Below are 25113 nucleotides of genomic sequence, written 5' to 3'. Positions count from 1 at the left end.
AGGCCAGGGTGGACTAAAGACAGGTTTATTGGATTACAGAAGGGGAAGTGTTGGGGTAATATTGGGTTCAATTACAAGCTATACTTCCACTCCTTTACTCAGTACCACTTCAATTTCAAACAATCTTAACTAACAAGCTCGGTCATGATCTAAAATAAGCATTTACAATTTACAATAGTTGTTATCAATAAGATTATCTCAGAAGTAAAAATCTAAATTATAAATTTGATGTCAACTTCAAATAAATCCTATGCCTAGTAGTAGTCCGCTTCAAAGTCATTCAAGTAAATCGTATTTGGATCAAGTTAATGTGAATGTGATCGTTAATGTGAATGTGATCACAATTATTTTATTAGATCTTTCAGAATCGACTTATTTTTTCGTAGGTAAACAGAACATAGGTGAGACACTAATCATTGAAATTAAATTAATTAGAAAATACGGGCTTTAAATTTGCACTTTACCACGTACAAAGTTAAACAAATTATTCTGATTAAATTACAATAAAGTGCATGGGCGGCTTAACAAAACATTTTTGCCTGCAGACAAAAAGGAATGTAAAGATATTGAAAGATCATGAAGATTCCATTACTGATCCTGATAAACTTGTCCCTGTTTGTTTCCACCCTACACTTTGCCCTGCTCAATCCCAAGATAGACCTGATCGACCTGAAGGATCAGGCAAACGCTGCCAATAACAGATACTGCTACTCGGTACCTTGTCCCAGGTTACTACTCGTGATTATTAACTAACTCGGGATTAAAACTAAGCTCTTAGACAAACAAGGTAAACAATCTTTGACAAACAAGTGACAAGGGAAAATGGTTTTATTAACAAGATATAGAAATAAAGAAAAATATTTGACAAGCAAAATTAGGATTCAGGGAGAAATCTTTCGAAATATGCGGAAGATAGACTAAAGACATTTTTGAGTGGTTACCTGTTAAAATTGGCCCAGACATATTTTGCAAGCAAACGACTGAAGCGTGCAACTTTTTAACTGACCACGAAAGAAGTTTGACAGTTTGCAATCTTTCACCGTTTAATATGTCAAACTGCCAGTGAACTTAATTATTGTTGCTTGTTTGTGTTACTCCAGATCGCTGTGAAAATTTACATTGATTAAATTCTCATTAACAAAGTTATCATGTCTAGTTAACAAAAAAAGCTGTCATAATTTTATCCGTGAACTATAATTCCAACCGTACAAAATGTCAACGGTAAGGTATTTTACTACTAAACATCTACTTAACATCTATTTTAACTTGATTTAATTTAATGACCCATTCTTCTTAACCATGTTTTATTATCATATCATTATGTAATTATATTTTTCTATAAATTGGCCATCAGAGCCGCCGGCACCGTCTATATCAACAAAAACAATACTGTTGAAGAAATAAACCTCCAAATTTCATCTCAGGTACACCCTGAATCCGACAAAGATTCCGAAACCGTTTGAGATAAGAGATTACGAGAACAGCTACTGGTTATCCACACCGTGGTACCCGGAAGTGAACGGCTCTTGTCTGGCTAATCACCAGGCTATTCCTCCTTATTACAATCATCTACTAAAGTAAGTTAGGAAGCTTACTTTACTATAAGTATAATTATCTACTTAATTAAGTTAGGAAGCTTACTTTACTATAAGTATAATCATATACTTAATTAAGTTAGGAAGCTTACTTTACTATAAGTATAATCATATACTTAATTAAGTTAGGAAGCTTACTTTACTATAAGTATAATGATCTACTTAATTAAGTTAGGAAGCTTACTTTACTATAAGTATAATCATATACTTAATTAAGTTAGGAGGCTATTCCTCCTTATTACAATCACCTACTAAAGTAAGTTAGGAAGCTTACTTTACTATAAGTATAATGATCTACTTAATTAAGTTAGGAAGCTTACTTTACTATAAGTATAATCATATACTTAATTAAGTTAGGAGGCTATTCCTCCTTATTACAATCATCTACTAAAGTAAGTTAGGAAGCTATCTTATTTTATTATAATCATCTTCTTAAGTAACCTAAATAATAAGTGAATAAACAAGATATAGCAGACTTATCGTAAATATAAGTTAGGAGGCTTTCAGTTTCGTGCCTTACCAATTACCATAGTAATCTACCAAAGAAAGTTAGCAATAATATTTCTTATCAAAAGGAGAGCGTTGGCCTGGCAGGTGTGGTAAGGTGGTTAAAATTTCTTTAAAGTTTGACCGCTTTTAATTAATTTGATAGCTGGTAATTGACATGATAAACATTATATATATGATATCAGATATATGATATCAGATTAAAGAAATGTGTCTAAAGCTTTAAACTTTAATCAAAGAAGTTTTCAGTACAAATTATCGCATTACTTACTTGTTTGAAATAATATTTTTTATCCAATTAAGAAAATTCCCACAGCTATTTCGAGGGACTAAACTCGATGGGATTGAGATTCGAAAGGACTAGACCAGTACGGATAGTTAGCAGACCGGATCCTAAGGAGGATGGCATGGTAAGTGGCCATAATTACATAATATAATATCATGATTAATGATAATTAATTTTATATTAGTTAAGTTTTAAATTTAAGAAGCTCCAAAACAATCCTCCAAAATATTGACAAGGCCAAGCAGCAAGAAGTATTTGCATAATAAGTACGTCGACAAAATACAGATCAATTAATATTATAATATATAAATATCATTCCACGTCGACAAATTCTGGGCCGTAAGTTTGATATGGACTTTATTGGGCAAGCAGTCAAATAACTCTATTGACAAATAAAATAAAGATCCGGTAGGTTATAAATTAATGAAAACATGCTATCCTTCATTATTGGTCCAAATAGGTTGTTACTTTTGAAACATATTCTATGGGAGTGATTACTTCTGCAGAAAATAGCAGATTTTTTGAAACGAAGCCAGCTAAAGAAGTTTCATGCGTCTTTATGACGTTTTAAACAAGTTTAGATAAGTACGTGGCCGATCAAAATACGTCAACGTGGCTTGTCAGCTGAGGCTTTATTCAAATCATAAGAATTTGTCGAGCTGGTGGACAGGTTGGTGAGCAGAAATATTGCTCCTGAATTTGTGGGTACGTTGATTTTGACGCGAATGGTCCCAAGCAGAGATATAATCATATTACGGAATAAAAATTGTCATATATAGCTGCTGATAGGTGGGGATTGTTCTCAGATAAACTAATTAATTTGGTCAATAACCCCCATCTTATTTCGATATGTCGAGCCTTTTGATCATATGGTTCATTAAATAAAACCATCTGCTCTGTTATTGGTTGCAGCACAATGCACATAGACAGCTGAAATTCTTCACGCTTCACTGAAAACAATGGCTATTGCAGCCCCACCGGCTAGATGCTAAAGGAGGAGGTTTATCAACGCATTATATCCTGTGAACAGTATGATTTTCATACACACAGGTCACAGTACACACCAAATATTTGATCTATCAACCAAATTCTATGTTATACCCTGTGATGGTACTAATACTAGTAATATGTGGTACTCTCCAGAAGATGACCGCACATGAATAGTCATAATTTTTGTCAGCCTTTGTGAGCAAAATTGCTTAATGACGAGAGATAATGACGGAAAACATACCATTTTTGGATGGAAAGTGGCAAAACAATTCCACTATATTTTTAATAATAAATGGTATAATATCATAATGATAACCCCCACTAAGAACAATTAATTTATTTACCCTCAGCTATGTGCTATTCGGTTCTATATCCCGGATATGTATCCGATGCACCCTCCTGCCTCTATCGTGATAGATGTTATCCTGGGGTGGGACAAGGACAGGCTGTGCTACGTAGTGGGAAAGAGGGGACCCATAACCTGGACTAGTGCCAAGAAAGTGTTCAAGGTCAGAATTAAGTGTACTATTAAGCAAACTTTTAAACAGTGGCCGCAATGATGTGATTTTAGAATCCATATAACTTGGATGAAATTCTTTTGTAATAAATGCAAACCGTTTTCAAACCTTCATTTCGACATTTCCCAACAATTATATAATTATAACAAATTAAACCTCTCCCCCAGTCTATGAAGGCGTACCTGAGGAGGCTGAGTAGGTCGTTCCCGGAGGATGCGGAGATAATAGTGGACGCGTTCACCGGGTACGGGGTGTCAGAGGACAGGAGGTATATGGAGGTACTGGTGTGCCAGGAGGGACAGTTCTGAGGGGGGAGGTGATGCACGTACCAGAAAGAGAAACTTGTCGTAGTGCAGAGAAACTTGTTGTAGAGGAGAGTCAAAATTAATCAATCCTGCTCCATGAATATAACACTATCTGAAGTTTTGATCTGGCGTTAATAATCTGGTTGATAAAAATTAAATTTTGCTCGTTAAGATTTTACTCGGTTAGATGAATTTCACTTATTATATTCGTAGATCGATCACTAAGTTGTACAAGCTAGTGGTGCTTTGTATAGTTCTTATTTTACTTATGATTTAATGAAATATTACGAATTAAATTATTGTATATTGTAATTTACATATTAATAATTTCAATCAATTATTCGATAATCATAACCTACATAGCACATATTATTGAGACATTGGTTTCAACTTCTTATTAGGAAAATCGCCACGTTTTCTTAGTGCCAGAAACTTAGGTTTACAGGTCCAATAAGGCCTGTCCATGTCGCAGCCGAGTTTTTTACCGAATCATCATTTAAACATGTTAAAACTTTGGCGGTCTCCAGGGAAGAAATAAAACAAGTGGATAGCTGAGACAAACATTCAAATTAAATCGACAGTCAGGAGTAAAACAACATTTTTTATATATTTAATTTAAATCTTAGAAAACACTGGTTATACCCTCATATATTTGCTTCCGGAAGCACAATAATTCATTACATTCATGCAGTTAAAATATTCTTTTAAGAAAATGGCAAAATATTACAAAAAAAACAACAAATAAACAAATATAGTCGCCCGCGATTAGATTTGGTTGATCATTTAAAATCTATATTTTAATGGATACCATTATCCCACCCAAAATATTGAAGGGTTCGTGAATATACATCTATGATACCTCGTTCAGTATATTACAGCTAAATTTTTTTACAGAATAAGAGAGAACAGCTCCAAGCATGAAAAATCAAAACAAAGTTTCTAAATTGATTTATAAAATCCGTGGCCAGCTGAGTTCAATACTAACAGTAACAGTAACACGATAAAAGCATCATATGTTTATTGGGGATCGTTCACATATGATGTGAGTCAGCCTAGGAGGGAGGTTGAAACCTTATGACAGAGAAATTTCTAAACAATTTAAAATGTTCAATAAAATCGTCATGGCCTACGTTTTATTTAAACGATCCCTCGACAAATTGAGCATCAACATAAGCTACATTCACAGCATCTCGCTTGAGTCATCTCCCCCATCCCTTAATATCTAGAACAATCGTACTGCAAGATGAAACAAAATAATAATGTTTTGTCCAACCTCAGTTTTATTTTACACTTCGGAAAATACTTAACACAAAATCATGCCCCCATAAAATCTCTCAAAACAACAAAATCTCTCCAAGTCCAAAATCTTTCTAAATAACAGGACTGTTTCTCATAGAACTGGATCTGGACCTGGAACTCCCCCCTGATGTAGCCACGTCCAGTAGCTCGTTCTCTCCTGGGACCTGGTCCAGCAGCTGCGTCACATCAAGGGTGTCCGGGACGGTATTTTCTGTGTTTATCACCATATCACGTGACATGTTACGAGACATTCCTGGCATCACCACGTTCTCCATAGCTGGTAATACGAACGTGTCCTGATGGGAAAGAGTCATTAAAAACACATCAGTTTTTTAATAGTTTTTGATTTGGTTGCCAAACTTGTTAAAGAATTTCAAGTTCAACCTCTCCAGTATCCATCACATGATGAAATGAACGAACGAATAGTGATAATTAACTAACGTTAAAAACAGACTGCAACTGTTTTTCCAGCGCGTTTGTAATGGGTCTGTAGTCCAGCGATATCCATCTTCCCAGGATTGGTGTAAGGTGTATTTTCAGCTCAGGTGGTTCTGTAAACCCGTACCTGATATTATAAACTGAATCAGGTTATGTTAATTGTGGCGTACCGCTAGATAAATTATCAATCCCAGCCGGCATTAGTCGCTTTGTTCATTAAAAGAATGACTCAAATCGAATTGAACGTCACTGTTGAACTCATTTGACGTGTTCAAATGAGCCAATGGGGGGGGTCCAACCCGATCATTTCCGATCATTCCGATCCCGATTTTGGCCTCATCAACCCTCATATCGGAAAAATCGGGAAAATTTAAATCTTTCCTCTGAGGTTTCTAGGCGATATAGGTAGCTATTTCTGTACTTAAATATGACAAGAAATCGATTGGTGGTGGTCCCAGAACCCCAAAATGGTTTCTAGTTCCAAACAAGAATCGTTTCGTCCGAAAAAAAACACACTGTCGTATCAACTCTTGTTTGACAGAAACATCCACCCCGGTCCACAATTGAAAGAGGTACGGTTGGTAATAACAATCGTAACAAATAGAGAACGCTTTAGTAACTTTTGATTTAAATTGTCTCCACAATTTGTAACAGGCTATCTGCAGAAATGGGTAGCACGGTTAATGACCATTGACCGTGCTACCCATTTCAAGAGGAGGACTGAGGACGGGGAGGAGGAGGACTAAGAGAACGCGAGGGCTAAGGACGACGAGGACTGAGGACGAGTACGAGAGCGAGGACGAGGACTGAGGAGGAGGACTGATAAGAAGGAGGAGGAGGACTGAGGATGACGAGGAGGAGAAGGAGGACTGGGGGAGGACTGAGGAGGAGGAAGAGGACTGAGGAGGAGGACTGTGGACTGAGGAGAAGGAGGACTGAGGAGGACAGAGGAGGACCAAGTCGAGGACTAGGAGGATGAGGACGAGGACTAAGGACAAGGACTGGGAGGATGAGGACGAGGATTAAGGACGATGAGGATGAGGACGATGACTAAGGACGAGGAGGAGGACGACTGAGGAGGAGGACTGATTAGGAGGAGAAGGAAGAGGAGAAGGAGGAGGAGGGTGAGGAGGAGAACTGAGGAGGAGGAGAAGGAGGAAGACTGAGGAGAAAGAGGAGGACTGGGGAGGACTGAGGAGGAGGAGAAGGACCGAGGAGGGCTGAGGAGGAGGAGGACTGAGGAGGAGGAGGACTGAAGAGGAGAGGGAGGACTGAGGAAGAGGAGCAGCTCATTGGTGAGGCGGAGGACTAAGGACGAGGAGGACTGAAGAGGAGGACGAGAGCGAGGACGAGGAGGAAGACTGAGGAGGAGGACTGATAAGAAGGAGAAGGACGAGGACTGAGGAGGAGGACTGATGATGAAGAGGAGAAGGAGGACTGGGGGAGGACTGAGGGAGGACTGAGGAAGAGGAGGACTTAGGGAGGACTGAGGAGGAGGAGGACTGAGGGAGGACTGAGGAGGATGATGAGGAGGAGGACTGAGGATGAGAAGGAGAAGAAGGAGGAGAAGGAGGAGGAGGACTGAGGAGGAGGAGGAGGACTTAGGAGTAGGAGGAGAACAAGGAGAAGGAGAAGGAGGACTGAGGAGGAGGAGGGGAGGACTGAGGAAGAGGAGGACTTGGGGAGGACTGAGGAGGAGGATGACTGGGGGAGGACTGAGTAGGACGATGAGGAGGAGGACTGAGGATGATGAGGAGAAGGAGGACCAGGGGAGGACTGATGAGGAGGAGGACTGGGGAAGGACTGAGGAGGAGGACTTAGGAGTAGGAGGAGAAGGAGGAAAAGGAGGAGAAATAGGAGGAGGAGAAGGAGGAGGAGGACTGAGGAGGAGGACTTATGAGTAGGAGGAGAATGAGGAGAAGGAGAAGGAGGACTGAAGAGGAGGAGGAGGAGGCCTGACGAGGAGGAGAAGGACTGACGAGGAGGACTGAGGAGGATGAGGAGGATGAGGAGGATGAGGATGAGGATGAGGAGGAGGAGGAGGAGGAGGATGAGGAGGAGGACTGAGGAGTAGGACTGAGGAGGAGGAAGAGGACTAAAGAGGAGGATCAGGAGGAGGCTGAGGAGGAAGAGGACTGAGGAGGAGGAGAAGGAGGAGCAGGACTGAGGAGAAGACTGAGGAGGATGAGGACGAGGACTAAGGACGAGGACTAGGAGGATGATAACGAGGGCTAAAGAAGAGGACTGATTAGGAGGAGAAGGAAGAGGAAAAGGAGGAGGAGAAGGAGGAGGATAAGGAGGAGGAGGAGGAGGAGGATAAGGAGAAGATTGAGGAGGAGGAGGATGACTCAGGAGGAGGACTCAGAAGGTGGAGGAGGACTCAGGAGGACTCAGGAGGAGGACTGAAGAGGAGGAGGAGGACTGATGAGGAGGAGGAGGACTCAGGAGGAGGAAGAGGACGAGGACGAGGACTAAGGACGAGGACGACTAGTGTAGGACTGAGGATGAGGACTGATGAGGAGAAGGAGGAGGAGGACTGAGGAGGACGATGAGGAGGAGGAGACTGAGGAGGAGGAGGAGGACTGTTGAGGAGGAGGAGGAGGATGATGAGGAGGAGGACTGAGGAGGAAGACTGAGGAGGACGAGGACGAGGACTAAGGACGAGGAGGAGGAGGACTGATTAGGAGAAGAAGAAAGCGGAGAAGGAGGAGGAGGATGAGGCTAGGAGGAGAAGGAGGAGAATGAGGAGGAGGACTGGGGGAGGACTGAGGAGGAGAATAAGGAGGACTAAAGATGAGGATGAGGACGAGGACGATTATGAGGAGGACAGAGGATGAGGACTGATGAGGAGGAGAAGGAGGAGGATGAGGAGGAGGAGGACTGGGGAGGACTGAGGAGGAAGAGGAGGATGACTGAGGAGGAGGATGAGGAGGAGGACTCAGAAGGAGGACTCAGGAGGTGGAGGAGGATGAGGAGGAGGACTCAGGAGGAGGAGGACGACTATGAGGAGGACTGATGGGGAGGAGAAGGAGGAGGAGGATGAGTAGGAGAAATGAGGAGGAGGAGGAGGAGAAGGAGAAGGAGGAGGACTGGGAGTAGGACTGAGGAGGAGGAGGGGACTGAGGAGCAGGGTGAGGAGGACTGAGGAGAAGGACGAGGACGAGGAGTCAGGAAGAGGACTGAAGAGAACTGAGGAGGAGAAGGACTCAGGAGGAGAAGGAAGACTTAGGAGGAGGAGGAGGACTGATGAGAAGGAGGAGGAAGACCAGGGAGGAGGAGGAGGACATGTAAATGTTTTGTCTGTTTTTGTCTGTTTTTGTCCGTTTTTGTTCGCCCTACTTTTTGTCCGTTTTGAAAATATAGGGTACCGAACGGACACAAAACATGATCCCCCAGCCAAGCATGTGTTACGATACAAATGTACTTGACTATACATTTAAGGTGCAGTGTACTAGTGATATTATGGTATGTTTAAAGACCGGACCACAAAATATAACCCGGTACCTAGTGTTGTACTAATACATAATAACAAGTAACAGGGATAAAATTAATGAGCAGAAACAATCGATCTCACGTCAAAAGGCCAAAGCACTCGGGTCTGGGAGTACATGACAACTCCAACTAGTAGTGAGTATACTAGCGCCCCTGCAGTGGAAAAACACATAAAACATACTATTGGAATGTCCAATTGGTTCGTTTTCTCATAACAATATAGCATATGGAGGGGTTCTGGTTGAATTATATCACTTCTGAGAGGTTTTAGAGATCGATTCTGTTAATTTCTCAATTTTCCGATTTTTCCGATTTTTCCGATTCCGATTTTGGCCTCATCAACCCTCATATCGGACATCGGGTTGGACCCCCCCCAGCCAATGGAATCATCAATTAGTAACGTGTAAATGTACGTGACTTATCTTGCCGAGTATTAGTGTCAACAACTCTCTCAAAAGATGATTCAACACCGCCTATTATACTACTAAACATTCCTTTATTACCCACCACTCCCTATTGTCGCAGTCTAACTCTAACAAAGCACTCAGCTTTAATAAGTTATTATATTTGCACGATACAGCAGAAAAGTAACCCAACCCCTAGGACCCATTCCTTATTAACTCCTATTATCAGATTATTGCTTAAGTTTACCCCATTCAGTGCTCCATTAGAACCCATTGTTACGCTGTACCATCAGACCACCACATACCCCTATATTCTAATGGGTTTTAAAAGCTTTTAGAATTAAAAATTTGCTCCACAGCTTACCAGATACAATCAGTGGGAGGGGGAGGAATATTAACACAGAGCCTCCCAGAAACTCGGGTAACCTTAGCAGAAACCCCTATCTCTATCTTCTCTATAAGTCTGTACAGTTTAGCAAGTTTCCCTGAGCTGCTGGGAGCCTGCTCCGTTCCTCGTTCACTCTCCAGCTTCATCGGCTGAAAGTGTGCTGTGTCAGGTAGATCACGTGACTTTAATATCTACCAACTTGGTTGCAGCGTTAGTGTTATAGCCAGCAGTTGATTTAATGATCAGAGGATGCATAGAGCACTGAGTAGAGTACTACCCCGTGCTCTAATTCCACGTTACGACGAAGACAACATAATTGTCGTCATACGGCTTGAAATTCTCGAAGCTTTGAATGAGCGGTAGGGTCGCATAAGTTAGAAATTTCCTATTTTTGTGCGATAATTTTTAAAGTTGAACGGAGGACAAAATGATAGTTTCAACTGAATAAGATTAAAGCTAAAGGTAAAAAGCTTTTTTGAGCTTTTATGCTGTCACGCAGTGGACTGGAACACTAGTCTTGGAGTAAGAGCTGATGTTAAATTCAGATCAATTCAGATCAGCCGGACATTACTTCTTCATTTGAAGTAAACTGTGCTCCTCATGCGGGGACCGAAAATTTAATAAGACAGAAATTGAACCCTCAAGTTTCAAAACAGTTTCAATGAATCACATCAAGTAGATCACATTTTTGCTTAGAAACAAGATATTAGACACCAGATAGTAGAACCCTTAACAGCAACTAGCTGAGCTGAATTAGATAGAGTTGTAGGTGGGATTGAATGAACGCAGCTACTTCTTTTTAACATACCCCTGAAAGTTTGACGATATTCCCGTCCTGCCACTTGACCTAACAACGTGTAACAGTGAGATGATTGTGAGATGTTAGGAGATGCTTTTTAGCAGAAACATAGTTTTAAAAACATAGGAAAGGTGCCACACGAATAGCTGACATACAATCTACGTTTTGTATACTGAACACGTAAGCCATTAGCCACACACGGTATTTAGTGTTAATGTCGGGTAGATTCATTAACCATATTTCAAAAACGTCGGTGGTCAAAAATATAAATTCCACCTTAGTGCAGACGACAAACGAAAAACCAATAATTTCAGAAGTTTTTGTGCTACACAGCACATGCTGTTAGAAAAATCTGTACCTCGAAAGTTTTAGAGTTGTCCCCTTGAGCGGATGATTTGGAGTTTATACGAGCAGCCAAAGTTAAGGAAACTTCACCCGACCACTCCAGATCCATCTCTGACCAAACACCCTGAATGTATAATCAGTTGTATAATCACTTGACAAGAAATTGGGACCAAAATAGAAAAATATTTCCCACTTATTCCTAACTTACGGCTTGTAATGTAAGGACAAATTCTCTCGGATAAAATTAGGTACAGTTCTATCTACAAGGTTCAAGTTAACGTTAACGTAATTTTCAATAATCTGTTCATTTTATACCTGGTGATCTATCTTGGGTAGGTACGTGTTGGTTATCAAAGGAACACTGTTTCCCAATTCGAAACTTTTGAGCTCTACTGAACTGATGTGTCGGGTGTTAACTGAGGACAACTTTCTGAAAATGATGTAATATTAAAATATTGTATTCAAATCATTTCCTTGACTGCCGGGACGTGACACAGACAATTAAACATAGACTTATCTCGTGACTGCCAAATAACCGCCACAATTGATCAGATCCAAATATAAACACACTGCATGTACTAAAAACTACATTTGCGCGCTTTGTTTGGTCGTGCGTCCCCTTTCACTATACATAAATTGCACCGCGCGCAACATACAAACACAACTTTATTATGTAAAATTTAAGCATGAGCTACGCCATGTTAACCACGGAAATGAACTAAACAAAGCGGAAATAAGACGATCCACAAACTTACTTAACGATTCTCTCTCGGATACGGTTCTCCCACTTCCTATCATGTAAAATGTTCCAGACAAACCGTCCAAACAGGGCATTTATCCAGGCAGACTGTTGCATATCGTGAGCTTTAGTGTCCGGACTAGGAGTTTCTGTTTCACCTGAAATTTAACCCGTGTACATTTACACAGCATGAGCACAAATCATTGGCCTCTACTTTCTATGCTATTATATCGAATATTACACTTAAATATGGACTAACCAGTTGTGGTAGTTTGGAGGTTACCCTCATCCTCCACGGGATTACATTTGTCTTTGTCTCCCACACTAGGGATCTCATTGAACAATCTCTCCATAAAGTCTTGGAAGTTTTCTGACTCTTCTTTACATAAATCGTCCTGCAGATTTGGAAACCAATTAGTAAAACAATCAGCAAAGAAATTTGAGTACGAAATTGTTATACTTTATCATAGATTAAAATTAGAGATAAATGTTGAGTAACCAATTATAACTTATAATATAATAAAATTCTCAGAAGTATAAAACACCAGCTCTGAGTCCAGTAAACTTACCATTTCAGTAGTGTCAACAGCCCTCCTCAAAGCTTCATACCAATGTTCTTTGTACCTGCGAATACATTGTTATAGAGTTATACCTTACAAGACATTTTTGTGGCGGACCAATGTGCGACGACCGAAATTTTGGCGGTCCGAAAATATGGCGAAATTGAACAAAAACCGTCACATTCCGGACGTCACAGAAAATAAGGGTATTTTTCATCATTTTGTTTTCTGACACAAAGGAAATTCAAAATTTTCTAAAAATCGGTAAAATCATGTTGAAACAAAATGAAACTTATAAATCGATTTCTTCATCTTCCTCTAAGGGGTCCGGCTCGAATCTTTCAGTTTCACTTATTGAGTTTGATATTAAATTGTTTATCTTGACTTAGTCTATAAGACGTTTATGTTAGCACATAAATGTAATTTATTGTAAATTTAAAACGTATAACTTGACATTAAATTCATCATGGAATATTGTGTTTATTTGTCCCACCATGCATCATATCACTAACTTTTCAAGAACAAAATGAATCGATGAAGCCACAATTATCGGAATAAGCTAAAAATAATGCGACGGATTCTATTACGACGACCGAAATTTTGGCGGTCCGAAAATATGGCGAAATTTCGGGAAAACCGTCGCATTTCGTACGTTATAAAAATGTCTTGTAAGGTAGGCTATTCTTTGGAAAATTCTGCAAGTACAGCTGTGTAACTAGGAACGTTTTCCAGTGAAATAGCTGCAATACTATAAGGAAGTGGAACTAGAAAATACTTGAACTGTAACTGCAACTCTTACCATGCTTGAACAAGTTAAAGAGGAACATGATTCTGAGGAAATGGATCAACACGATGATCCTTTGTCTTGACTAAACACCACATATTTTAACTATTTCTCAGCAATAATGATAAAGCTTTAGCTCACAAAAACACTAACCTGGAGTAGGGAGATATCAAATAGAAGCTGTTAACAGTGTACTCGCTATCGTACGCGTCAGTTTCAGTACGCCAACTTTTCTTCCGTACCCATACAGGATATCTCTTCCTCCACATGTTATTCGGGGTTATAGTGGTTCCTGGCCTGGTGGGGTGGGCTTTTGTAAATATCAAACTCAAAAGTGAGTCGAAATGAGCGGTTTTCATTATTCACAAGTGTTATGGGACTTAGCAGTTACAGTTATATTACAGATTAAGAAACTGGCAGGTTTTGCGAAAAATTAATTTAATGATTTTAAAAAATTACAATACTGTAAATCTGTTATACTCACGGTGCCTCGATAGAGACGAGCCATCCGGAGATGTCACATTTAAAGATAGGCTTCAAACCGAATGTCTTGATCTCAGCGGGTGATAACTTCAGAGGGTCAGGCACTTCCTCTCTGCACAAATATATTCACATATTTAGAGGCGTCAACTGTGAAGTTGCCTAATTCTCAGCTTAGAAATGCGTCGTGTATTTACGAGTTTGATCGATTACAATGGCTGTTTTATTTTCAATCGCTGTTATTTGTCAAAACATTTGCGTTACCTCCCCTCTATTTATTTATTCAGAGGGTGACAAATAATACAAATTCTGTCATTTGGTATTTTTAGCTTACATAGTATGGCACGGCATAAAACCGCACTGTAAATAATCAGGTGATTCTAAGTCTATTTTAAAATATTATTCAATAAAGTTACATACTTTAAGGTAAATTAAAATTTAATCAACATACTTGGTTGCGTTCAGCTCTGAAGCTTCTATAATGGAGCCATTTAGCTTGAAGTAGCGATAGGGCATACTTTTAGTTCTCAACTCTCCGAAATTATGAGCTTCTGTGTATTGGAAGAAATCCTGAAAGTAATAAATAAACTCTAAATATTATCAACTGTAGAAACATTCATAAAAGTTTGTGACAGATCACGTAATTAAGCCAAATAAGGTTGTTATTATTTCCATTTCATTCAAAATTTAGGGATTACAATTTAGAATATCAACACTCGAAGGTTCTTAAATTTACCTTGAGAGAAGCTTTAGTTCCCAGCTTTCTAAGCCTATCAACTTGTTGTGCAGTTTTAGCACCAGATATCTCATCATCTTCTGGTGGAGTTCTAGTGATAACAAGGAACAATATCGCTAGTGAACAAGGGATGAAACCACCAAGAATGAATCCCTGTAGGAATGAGTTAACATAGTAGATTGTGATGTAGAGAAGTATACTGAGTAGACCCACTAAGGAGGAGTATATTATATGTTTCTGATAGGATGATTTTAACCGATTTCTTAATCTCAGAAGACTGGAGAGGGAGGTTATCTCAGCATGTGGGGTTAAAGTTGGAGGAGAGGGTTGGGGGGACGCTGGTGACACTGGAGACTGGGTCACAGTTTCATTATTGGGAGTAACATTTGCGGTGAGGAGTTGAGTTTCATCCTCGACAAACTCAGTCGCTGAATGTTCTGCGTCAGAATCTAGATTACCGATTTTGGGGATAAGGTCCGCTTCCTCCGCTGTTAACTCGCAGAAACTGCCTTCTGAGTTCCCCGAAGAATTCCTTTCCCGGTCCGCTTTTTCTTCTTCCTCTTCTTTTATCTGCTTGTTTTTGTTGTAGTAATAGTCGTAGTACTGATTGTACTTGGTGTAAGCTTTGGCAGCGAGTTGGCTCTTCATGGCTTTGAACTTTTGTTTACGTGAACTGGACGAAGGAGTGTCACTACTTGTTATGCTGATGGTATCTGCTCTCGAACCATCATCCTGACTGGTAGTCTCACCTTTAGTCTCACCTTTAGTCTCACCTTTAGTCTCACCTTTAGTCTCACCTTTAGTCTCACCTTTAGTCTCACCTTTAGTCTCACCTTTAGTCTCACCTTTAGTCTCAACTTTAGTCTCAACTTTAGTCTCACCTTTATTATTTGAAGTGGTTGAAGTATTATCTGCTTCCTCTGGTTTTGGTGATCTCGATCTCTTCCTGAAGTTCTTGGATAACTTTGCAGTGAGACCTGTTTTGGACGACTCGGGACTAGTTTTTGTCTCTTGATTATTTGCGAATGGATCGCCAAAATCAAAGTCTGGATCAGGATCTATAATTTGCATAAGAGGGTGAGGTTCTGTAACTTGTACTTTAGGTTTTGGTGGACGGGGTGGTGGTGTTGGTCGGGTATTCTTCTTTCTAACATCCTGAAACAAATCAAGGGAATCTTCCATATCAGCTTCAGCCTGGTTACTCTCTATCTGACCCAATGATAGATCCGAAGAGATTGGCGAGAGTTCGGAATTGGCCTCTAAAAATTCTGAGTTACAAATTTCAAGGTCCTTTGGAAATTCCCGAACTGTATCACTCGTATCATCATTTGATATATCGGGGGTTGCTTGAGAAGGGGCCGGCTCTACAACTGCATCAAGATTCAGGGACCTCTCGAGACTCTCTCTAGACGGAGCATCAACATCGTCATCAGGTAACATTTTATGAACACTAGGGGTATCAGTATCAAGAGGTAAGGAGCTTACATCAACATCACTCTCCCCCATATCAGACCCTCTAGTCCCTCCCTGGGGAGGATGGTGGTAGGGTTGTTCCTCCTGGAGAGGTTGGTGGTAGAGATGTTCCTCCTCATTGGACCCACCACTTCTGAAACTACCCAAACTACTCGTCCTGCTGACAAAGGACTGGAGCTCCTTCAGAGGGTTGTCGTCCCCCAGAGATGAGCTGAGAGGCGGGGTTTGCTGTTGCTGCAACTCCTCGTCCCCATAGTAAGTGGGGAGAGACCTGGGCGAGTCTAGCTCCTTGAAGTCAGTCCATTTCCGGGATTGTAGGTCAGTGTTGGAGCTGCTCACTGAGCTTTTCTTCGTCATCAGATCACATACTAAGCTACAATGGATAAATAAATATTAATTGTAATGGGATTGTAATATTATGCTAATTAGAATGTTAATTCTAATATTTAATTGTGAACAGGATTCTGGTTTTTTGTTGTTGATATACCTTAAATTTGAAATAAACTTACCATTATTCAATTTTAAGTCGAAACTGTTAACTGATAATAAATTTAGAATTTGAAAATAATACATACAATAACAATAACTGGGCGATATTTTAAGATAGAGCTAGTTCAGTAGTTCAGCTCGTGAATAATAATATTTATTAAAATTAATTATTATAGCGCAAACAAAAAAATAACAAATTAAAAGTGAAACCGTACGTAAAATATAATATGTCACGATAATTTTAAACCAATTAACTATTCCACGACACAATGGTAACAGGGTTTGACTAAAATAATTGTAACAAGGAGTGCCAAAAGTCGTTGTAGAAAATCCTGAGCTCACAACAGAACTAACTGTGTTTACAGTGACAAGTTACGACTAACACTAAACTTTAAACCCGACCGTCTTTACAGGCACAAATAAAACAAAAATATCGTAAGAAAATATGAAATTTATTATTATTAAATCTGTTCGTCAAGCAAAAACGCAAGACAAAACGCAAGACTAAAGTACGCATTCAGGAGCTCTTGTTACAACCAAAAGACAAGTTACAAGTTACAATACGGTGCAAGATAACAAGACGGTGCTGAGCGCCGGACCAGCCGAGTAATACCAAGTGTAAAGCTGCGTGTAGCAGGCTCTAATTACCTGTGTTAACTACACTAAAGTGGTATGGAAGCTAATTTAACCAAATATTATAACATCCTGATAACAGAGTAACAGTAACTACCCTAACGTAATAGGTAGGGCGTTCACAATTCCATGAGATATTGCTCGATAAACGATGTGTGTTACCTGATATAACGTGGACTTTAAGAAAAAATGAGTGACAAAATGTTAAAACTAGGTCCTGGAGCATCGTCATTTTTTACGAGTTAAAATTTTAAAAGTCGACTAAAGGGAGAAAACATTACAAACGCAATATCAAGAGTCTGATTTCAAGGCCGGTCATGCAATACGTTTAGGTTATCTTTAGGACATACGATAAAGCGATAAGGGACCGTTGATAAATTATTACGAAAGGCGAAATAAAATCTGCGGTTGAGTAAAAATGTATGGGCGTGGTGCAGCTCCTTATAAATAATAATTTGAAACAATTAAAACTGGCTGGAAGATCAATACAAGATGACGAGATCTGTAGAACAACAAGTTGTCACTCTCTCACAACAAGTTTGTGTTTATCCAGTTCCACGCTCAGTGCATGCCCATCCTTGATATAGTAAACCAGAGTAGCGTTCTTATAATACTCACTACTCAGTGCAATGTTCTGCAGCACATCATTAACAGCTACAGACTTGCCAATAACAGGGGCTCCTGCCTGGTATCTCATGTGCGCGAAATGAATGTGGAGGTGATAGTAGGCGGGCTGGTAGTGGAAATATACCCGCACTAAAGAGCGGGGGATCCCAAACTTCTCCTTTATTGTAGCAAGGCAGGTTTCTTGTAGGTTACGTAACATGGGTAGGTGGGATTGGTTAAGATCGCGGATTGAGTAGATATCCCGCCGCTTCACTATCGCTAAACAGTACATATTTTCTACAGTAGTCATATCCCATTTCAAGTCCGCAGCTAAGACGAATCCCTCATTTTCATCCTCATTTTTGCAGAGTATTCTGTCTTGCTCGGCTCTCCCTTCTAGAATGTTATACACCCATTTGTGATCGCCCAGATGGTTAAGGATGTATGGTTTAGTGATTGTCTGGTATATCTGGGGGGTTTCTGTGACGAAGTAGGATGGTTTGGTGGTGAACTTGTTGATTAGTTTCTGGGTGGCCGGGTGGATCACAGTAGTTTTGATGGAGTTGGTTCCAGTCGGGGGATCAAGTTGGAATATGTTGAATATGTCGTTGTTCATCGTCAACTTCACCACTGAAATTATTAACTGTTAACAAATTTAGTACTGTTATGTAGGTAGGTAAGAAAGTACGAACTTCTATATGGGTTATATTTGATCGATTTGTCTAATTTATATAATGGTTTAAAATAAATTAGGAACGACCTGAAGACTGAAGTGTATTGAATACAATTTTATTAGTCAACAGAATGAAAAATAAAATTACGATACAGCAGTCTGTAAATTACTGATTTCTTCGGAAAATCTGAATTTGAGTAGGTATTTGATTCAAAGTTTGCCAATCCTTCACAGTTAGTACAGTAATGATCAAAACTTGCAAACTTAAAACTAACAAACCTGATACTATTTAACTACTCAACCAGATTTAAACATGATTACTTACCAGACAGTTCGGAGAGGAACAACTTGACACGCTCCAGATTAATACTGTTAGTTTCAAACAGGACGACAGCAGGACCCTCCAGCCCGGAGATAACACCCCTGGTGAAGACCACCTTCCCGTCATCACTCTGTCCTAACAGTTCCGTTATTGTGTAGTCTGACATGTTGCTGATAACTGGTTGTACAGCATTCTCACCTGCAGAGAGGGAATTGTTAGTCGTGACTAAGAAAAGTCTAACTTCCTTAGAAACTCAAACATTTTTAAACAAAATTATGGCAACAGTCTCAATAGTATGTAGAACATAATTGATTACGTCGATTACGTGCTTCACGACATCATAAAAATATACGTTTCCATGGTAATGTTAAAGACGTTAGATAAATCCGAGGGAAAAGCCCGTACTTGCAGGCTCGGGAGCTGGAGCATGATTACCCTGGTCTAACCTTCCCTTCTTAGCCGGCATTTCTCCTTCTACCTCTTGAGAGGGAACGCCCATGTTTGTAAGCTAGGCCTGTTTAGATACTTTATTAGAACAATGAGGGTTAGTTTTCTTTACGTAGTGAAGAGTCAATACGATATATAATCTAAATGAATGAAACATAGTTTCAGTTTAATTACTCATGTTGGAGCTTCATGTGATCAGGACCCGTACATAACAATTTATTTTTGATGAGGTTATACAATTGGAATATTGCCAAATTTCAAGTTTGAATTATTGAGAAACAGTAATAGAGGGGAAACCATTAAAAAGCATACTCTAGAAATGGGAAACTACAAGACGTTAAAGTTAAAGACTTGGTACGATGAATTGTCTAATACTGAATCAAAATAATTGTCCCAAGGGCATTGCATTGGCCCATTGCAATGTTTATAAACAATACTCAATACTGTCCGTTTCTAATATCTCAACAACAAAAGTTTTAAATTTGGGTAAGCAATTAACTGAAAATAAGAGTTGACAATATCATAATTAAACTGGATTTGTTAAACTTGATGAAATGAAAGTAGTGTAGTTTACATTGCTGCACTGTATACACTGTACCTACCAATACAATGATTGAAATAAAGAGAGAAAGTGCATTAACATAGTAGGCTAACTGTATTGTTCAGATTCAACCTTCCGGCGCTCTTGTAAACATGTCTGTATCACGATCCCAACAAATACGGAAAACATCAAATTTAATTGTATTAAAATACACAGTTCACTGTTCAGGAATCAACTTTCATTATAATATGGTCTTTCAGCCACTTGAACTCGAGGAGCTACTCGATTGTTTTCTCTTTCTTTCACTCCTCTTATTTCTACTGATTTTTTCTTTTGACGATTTATTTGCATGACTGGATTTAGATTTACTGTTTTTCTCTGAGGCTGAATCAGAATCAGATGATGAATCATGACGGATTGTCTTTCTGCTTGATTTCACTGGTTCTGGATCAGATGATGACTCATGTCGAGCAGCTTTCTTATTCACTTTATCAGGTTCGGAATCTGAAGATGAGTCTGATGGGGGAGTAACTTGACGCTTTTTTTCTTTACCTTTACTGCGATGTACGGGTCGGGGAGGGGATTTTGAAGGAGATCTTCTGGATCTTCGTTTGGTAACTTTTTTTCTGTTGGAGTCAGAGTCAGAACTCTCGGTGTCGTGTCTCTGTCGTCTGACCTCTAACTTATCTGACTTTCTGTTTTTCAACACACTGGAATCGTGCCGTTTGACATTATTAGATTCTGAGGATTTTCTTCTCAACTGAACTTTTACCTTCGACTCTTGATCGCTAGAGTCTGGTGAATCGCGTCTCTGCTTGTTCCTAGAATCTCGTCTGTGGCTTTTCCCTGTTCTATGGTCTCTATCTGACTTTGAAGAATTGGGTTGTGGCGATTTGGAACGTCTCTTGATGTCCATCTCATGTCCCCTAGATCTGGATCTGGATCTTCGTCTAGATCTTTCTTGCTGTTCTCGTCTGGGAGACCTTTGTCTAGTGGGATTCCTCTCTTCAGCAGGAGATCTTGATCGTCTCGAGATTTTCTCCCTACTCTCTCTTCTAGGCGCACGCTTAGGAGAAGTAGAGTCGAGTCTTTCTCTTCTTGGTGGAGATCTTCCTTGCTGTTCACGTCGTGGAGATCTACCTTGCTGTTCACGTCTTGGAGATCTACCTTGCTGTTCACGTCGAGGAGATCTTGTCCTAGCAAGATTCTTCCCACGACCGTGCCCATAACCAAAAGCAGGAGATCTCGAACGTCTTTGAATTTGATCTCTATCGTCTCTTCTGGGAGCACGTTGAGGTGAAGAAGAGTTGAGTCTTTCTCTTCTAGGTGGAGACCTACGACGATTTGGCAAGGTTTCAGAAGTCATGTCCTGGTTTCTGTGTTCTCTTTCTGCAGGAATAGGTTCCACTTCTGTGACAACAGTGTCGTCCTGGGTTGTTTTCTCGTGTTTTGCTTTCTTCTCCTTCTTATGCTTTTTCTTCTTATGTTTTGCCTTACCAACTCCCCCTGCTCCTGGACCACTTTTATTCAGTTTCTTCATTAGCTTTCTCTTCTGCTTGTCAGACAGGTTAGCAATAAATGCAACTTCAGGGTCCAACTTTTCATCTTCAAGCATCTTATATTTATCATCATGCACATCCATGACAGAGTTGACGGCATGTTTTCTCATCTTGAGTCCACCCTTTTCCATTGAATTCAACAGGGACATGGGATCCTCCTTTCCCAGGTCAGGAGGATTATCCTCTGTGTTCATACCTCTATTGTATAAGGGGCATATCTTGTCTGTGTTCATGTGACCCCATACACCGCACTTTATGCACTTGGTATTCCTCACTTCAATACCAAATGGCCGATCAGCGACATCCAAATTCTTGGCATATTCACCTGCACGTGGAGCATTTTTTTGCCACTCGAATCTGACCTCCCGGAGCTCCAACTTTTCGTCTTTCTTTCGGCACTGTAAAGGTGGTTCATACATGAAGGACAACTTATCCTCTCCGGTTAGCTTCCCATGTTTCAACAGATTTTTGTTCTCATAAATTGCTTGTTCTTTCAAGTATTGTTTGTGGAGGTCTTCCTGTGCTTTCTTTTCAGATTCGTGCTTCTGTTCAGCAATCCAAGTTCGTTTCTGATTTTCATATGTATGAGGATGGAAGAACTTGTTTCGCATAAACTTTACAAACGCCATGATTGAGTTGGTTTGACCTAAGGAGTATATTGATTAGCAATATAAAATAGATACTTCAAGTTGTGACCTATATCACTATCTCATAAGAATATTAATCTTCTGATACAATACACAGGTTCGTTTGAATTTTCAATGATGCAATTAGTTAGCAATGCAGAAACAATTAAAATAGAAAGCAGTAAGAAGCACACAAACATCTTCAAGTTTTACAAATTCTGTTCAATTGCAAAAATTCTATTATAAATAATATCAGAATAGTAAACAATAATATTAAAACGCTCTTAAAAGACCATTCAGCATTAGGTCATTTCGCTAGTTTTTGATAAGATTCATCAAAACATATCTCTGGTAAAACGTTTCTAAGGTAAAATTTAAAATCAGGAGCCTGGGATGAGAGATCATCAAGATCTAACATTTAAATTTAATTAAATATGCTAATATTAGAACAATTAGCTACCTCTATGTAGTATGTACTCATGGTAGTTAACATTCTAAAGCCTAAACACAATCCTAACCTAAAGGTCTAAACAGGTCTAAACAGGAAAACAATCAAAATAATGGTCTTTTTTCACAGCTCAACAATAAACGGGTGCTAAGTCCCTGCCCTTCCACTCTCTGTGGCAAGTTATCCTTAAAACCTAAACTTCATGCAGCAAACGGGAAAATTAAAAACGTATCTAGTCTGAATGTACAGGTGTAACTCAAGGTGTCATTGTTTCCGAAAAGTCTGGTTTGAATCTCTTGCTGGGTGCTTGGTAATCTGAATCTGGTGACTGATCTATCTGGGATGATGAGACGTTGGGACCACTTCGTGCTAGTGGGGACATCTCCAGGGAATTGTTTGCACCGATACCTTAAACATGCAATTCTTAAAGTGAACTTAGTCATTTTAAGGGAAAAAATGTATCATGTATATCACAATTTTCAAGCGCATTCTGAGGATAAAATTTTAAAATTGCAAACAAACCACTTTCTCTCTGCTTTTTTCGATCCAGTGCTCGGATCCTGTTTTGCCTCATTCGCTCAATCTGCTCAGAACTGAGAGAGGGAGTTTCTGTAGGGGGCGGTAGATCTGGATGTGGGGCCGGCTCTCTCAGAGCTTCTCCAAACAGACCTGAGTCCGTGTCTTCCTCCTAAAGCACAGGATATACAGTTATTTTTTCCATTTCACCCTTTTGAAAAAAGGCAATAGTGAAAGGTTACGAATGGACGTTTTTGCAGAAAAACGTGGATTTTGGAGATTGCGGTAGGTGGGTCTGAACATGTCGTGGGTACTTCCGTATGTTACCATGCAACGAAAAAGTTGTGCGCGCGCAAGGATTGCTTGCGGAGATGTGATGTATAGATAGCCTGTGATCTATGAATGCGCGGCGCGACTGTGTTTTAATGTTTACGATGTTATGTATAATATTAGGTTGTAAGCCCAATTTGTACGTGGCACACGTAGTGTATTGATGTGTACACGAGTATAGTTTACCTTTGCTTACAATTTAAGTTCTTTGCTTTACAAGTTAAGTTCTTTGGCAATTGAACTGAATTTCAAGTGTTTCCTGTACTTAATGCATAATTTATCAATATTATTATCATGAACATGGAAATGAGCTGATTGGAGCTTATACTTAAATTTATATTAAATATGGAATGGAAATCTAGCGTCCGCCAAAACGAAACAACGGGCGCAATTCTTGTTTACACTCAAAATAACGTATATTATAATTATATTTAAATGACACATTATCATTATTTTGATGTGACTCTTTCTATTTAAATTAATACACCTAGACTAATCAATTTCTAGCTTGGATAGCTCAATCGAACACAGGTAGACAGTTGCAGTTGTCTTATAGTTAGTTAGCACAAACCATATACTGAGGTGCCTCATCATCATCTTCGTCTCCATTTTCTTTGCCAGTGACAAGAGCCATGCGCCTCGATTCCTCATAAATCTCCATTCGCTTGTTAAAACACTTTTTTCTGTTCTTCAGACCCAAGTTCTCAACCTGCATATTGTTTCGATAAGATTGTTGCCAGCAATGTTCATTTTACGTAAAAATATACTTACGCAGTAAAACTTTATTAGGTTTGAACACTTTGAATTTAAGAACAGAAGTCATCATTCATCAAGCGAATATAATAATGGCTTTAAGTTTTAAACTAGCTGTACTATGATATACCTTTTCTATAACGTCTTTAAATGTCATTTTGGGATACAGTCTGTGGGCCCAGTGTTCATAAGCCTTGCAGATATTTGTGATGTCTTCAAGCTCATGTCCCTTTCCTCTGAATTTCAAGGGTTTGATATGATTGGGAATTGCTGACAATCCTCTATCTGAGAACAATTTATCAAGATCTAACTTTAGAAGAACTCGTTTGGGCTTTTTGACTTTAGTGATGTCGTCATCCCCACCGGGATTTAGGATTTTGATTTGTCTGTCAGGAACTTCTTCAGCTGTGAGATTTCAAATGGTTATTTCATGCCCAAATTAATTTAATTTAAAACTATAGAATTAATTGCACCACTCAAAAATCAGCATGTTCCATATTCATAATTAAAGTGACTAATCTGACAAACCCTCTTCTCCAAATGGTTCCTCTTCGTTGCCAAAGAGCTCATTCATGACCTGAAATTTTTATTACATTAACAATCAACTTAACAAATATTGATAAATTTATGGGGATTTGCTAGGTCAGCCATGATGAATTGTTGATTGAGTAAGCGGTAGTGAAAATATATTTAAGTACAAAACTTACATCTCGATCATCCGGAGTTTCAGAAGGGTCATTATCCAAAATATCAGCAAATTGCTGAGCAACTTCATCCATGAGTAGTGAGTACAACCTTCCAACACCTACTACATTGAATGACTGATTACGATATGAAATATTATATACATTACTCTTCAACTTCATGACTTAAGGATTTGAATTTTCTTCAAGCTCAGGGTTGTACTCAGTGAACAAGATCCCCTCCCTTCAATTGTGATCAGTATATTATAATCTCTTAAGTCATTTTTGGAGGTGGAGAGTGCCTTTTCAATGCATGAGCCAGGGATCCCCTTCATTATAGTTGAAATTC

General features: G+C 39.4%; 5 protein-coding genes across 6 annotated transcripts; 1 reads left to right on the top strand and 4 right to left on the bottom strand.

Annotated features, from left to right (window-relative positions):
• Window positions 1–543: 543 nt before the first annotated feature.
• On the top strand, window positions 544–4600 carry LOC134817532 (uncharacterized). Its single transcript, XM_063826676.1, has 5 exons — window positions 544–728; window positions 1425–1577; window positions 2419–2512; window positions 3729–3887; window positions 4064–4600. Exons 1-5 carry the CDS (start codon window positions 577–579, stop codon window positions 4202–4204), a joined length of 699 nt encoding a protein of 232 aa, XP_063682746.1. The 5' UTR covers window positions 544–576; the 3' UTR covers window positions 4205–4600.
• A 149-nt stretch (window positions 4601–4749) lies between these two features.
• LOC134816292 (uncharacterized) lies at window positions 4750–16540 on the bottom strand. Of its 2 annotated transcripts, XM_063825066.1 has the most exons (13): window positions 14666–16534; window positions 14381–14499; window positions 13934–14044; window positions 13603–13746; window positions 12675–12729; window positions 12365–12500; window positions 12122–12263; window positions 11682–11796; window positions 11380–11490; window positions 11031–11069; window positions 10199–10371; window positions 5942–6065; window positions 4750–5796 (listed from the first exon to the last, which is right to left on the bottom strand). In XM_063825066.1, exons 1-13 carry the CDS (start codon window positions 16493–16495, stop codon window positions 5572–5574), a joined length of 3324 nt encoding a protein of 1107 aa, XP_063681136.1. In that variant the 5' UTR covers window positions 16496–16534; the 3' UTR covers window positions 4750–5571. The 2 variants fall into 2 exon arrangements, with proteins under 2 accessions (XP_063681136.1, XP_063681137.1); XM_063825067.1 differs by lacking the exon at window positions 11031–11069 and having other exon boundaries at window positions 14666–16540.
• Window positions 16541–16654: 114 nt separating this feature from the next.
• LOC134816291 (m7GpppX diphosphatase-like) lies at window positions 16655–19377 on the bottom strand. Its single transcript, XM_063825065.1, has 3 exons — window positions 19267–19377; window positions 18865–19059; window positions 16655–18496 (listed from the first exon to the last, which is right to left on the bottom strand). Exons 1-3 carry the CDS (start codon window positions 19358–19360, stop codon window positions 17781–17783), a joined length of 1005 nt encoding a protein of 334 aa, XP_063681135.1. The 5' UTR covers window positions 19361–19377; the 3' UTR covers window positions 16655–17780.
• A 227-nt stretch (window positions 19378–19604) lies between these two features.
• Window positions 19605–22092, bottom strand: LOC134816289 (corepressor interacting with RBPJ 1-like). The gene has a single exon (XM_063825062.1). The coding sequence runs from the start codon at window positions 22035–22037 to the stop codon at window positions 20106–20108; it is 1932 nt and encodes a 643-aa protein (XP_063681132.1). The 5' UTR covers window positions 22038–22092; the 3' UTR covers window positions 19605–20105.
• Window positions 22093–22233: 141 nt separating this feature from the next.
• Window positions 22234–24898, bottom strand: LOC134816290 (TIMELESS-interacting protein-like). Its single transcript, XM_063825063.1, has 6 exons — window positions 24789–24898; window positions 24610–24658; window positions 24212–24486; window positions 23900–24037; window positions 23005–23170; window positions 22234–22890 (listed from the first exon to the last, which is right to left on the bottom strand). The coding sequence occupies exons 1-6, from the start codon at window positions 24858–24860 to the stop codon at window positions 22739–22741; spliced, it is 852 nt and encodes a 283-aa protein (XP_063681133.1). The 5' UTR covers window positions 24861–24898; the 3' UTR covers window positions 22234–22738.
• Window positions 24899–25113: the final 215 nt, after the last annotated feature.

The sequence above is a fragment of the Bolinopsis microptera genome, chromosome 6 (assembly GCF_026151205.1).
Source record: "Bolinopsis microptera isolate Bmic1 chromosome 6, MBARI_Bmic_1.0, whole genome shotgun sequence".
In the NCBI taxonomy this organism is placed as follows: domain Eukaryota; kingdom Metazoa; phylum Ctenophora; class Tentaculata; order Lobata; family Bolinopsidae; genus Bolinopsis; species Bolinopsis microptera.
Note: the sequence above shows the minus strand (reverse complement) of the source record. Positions and strands in the feature narration are given on the sequence as shown.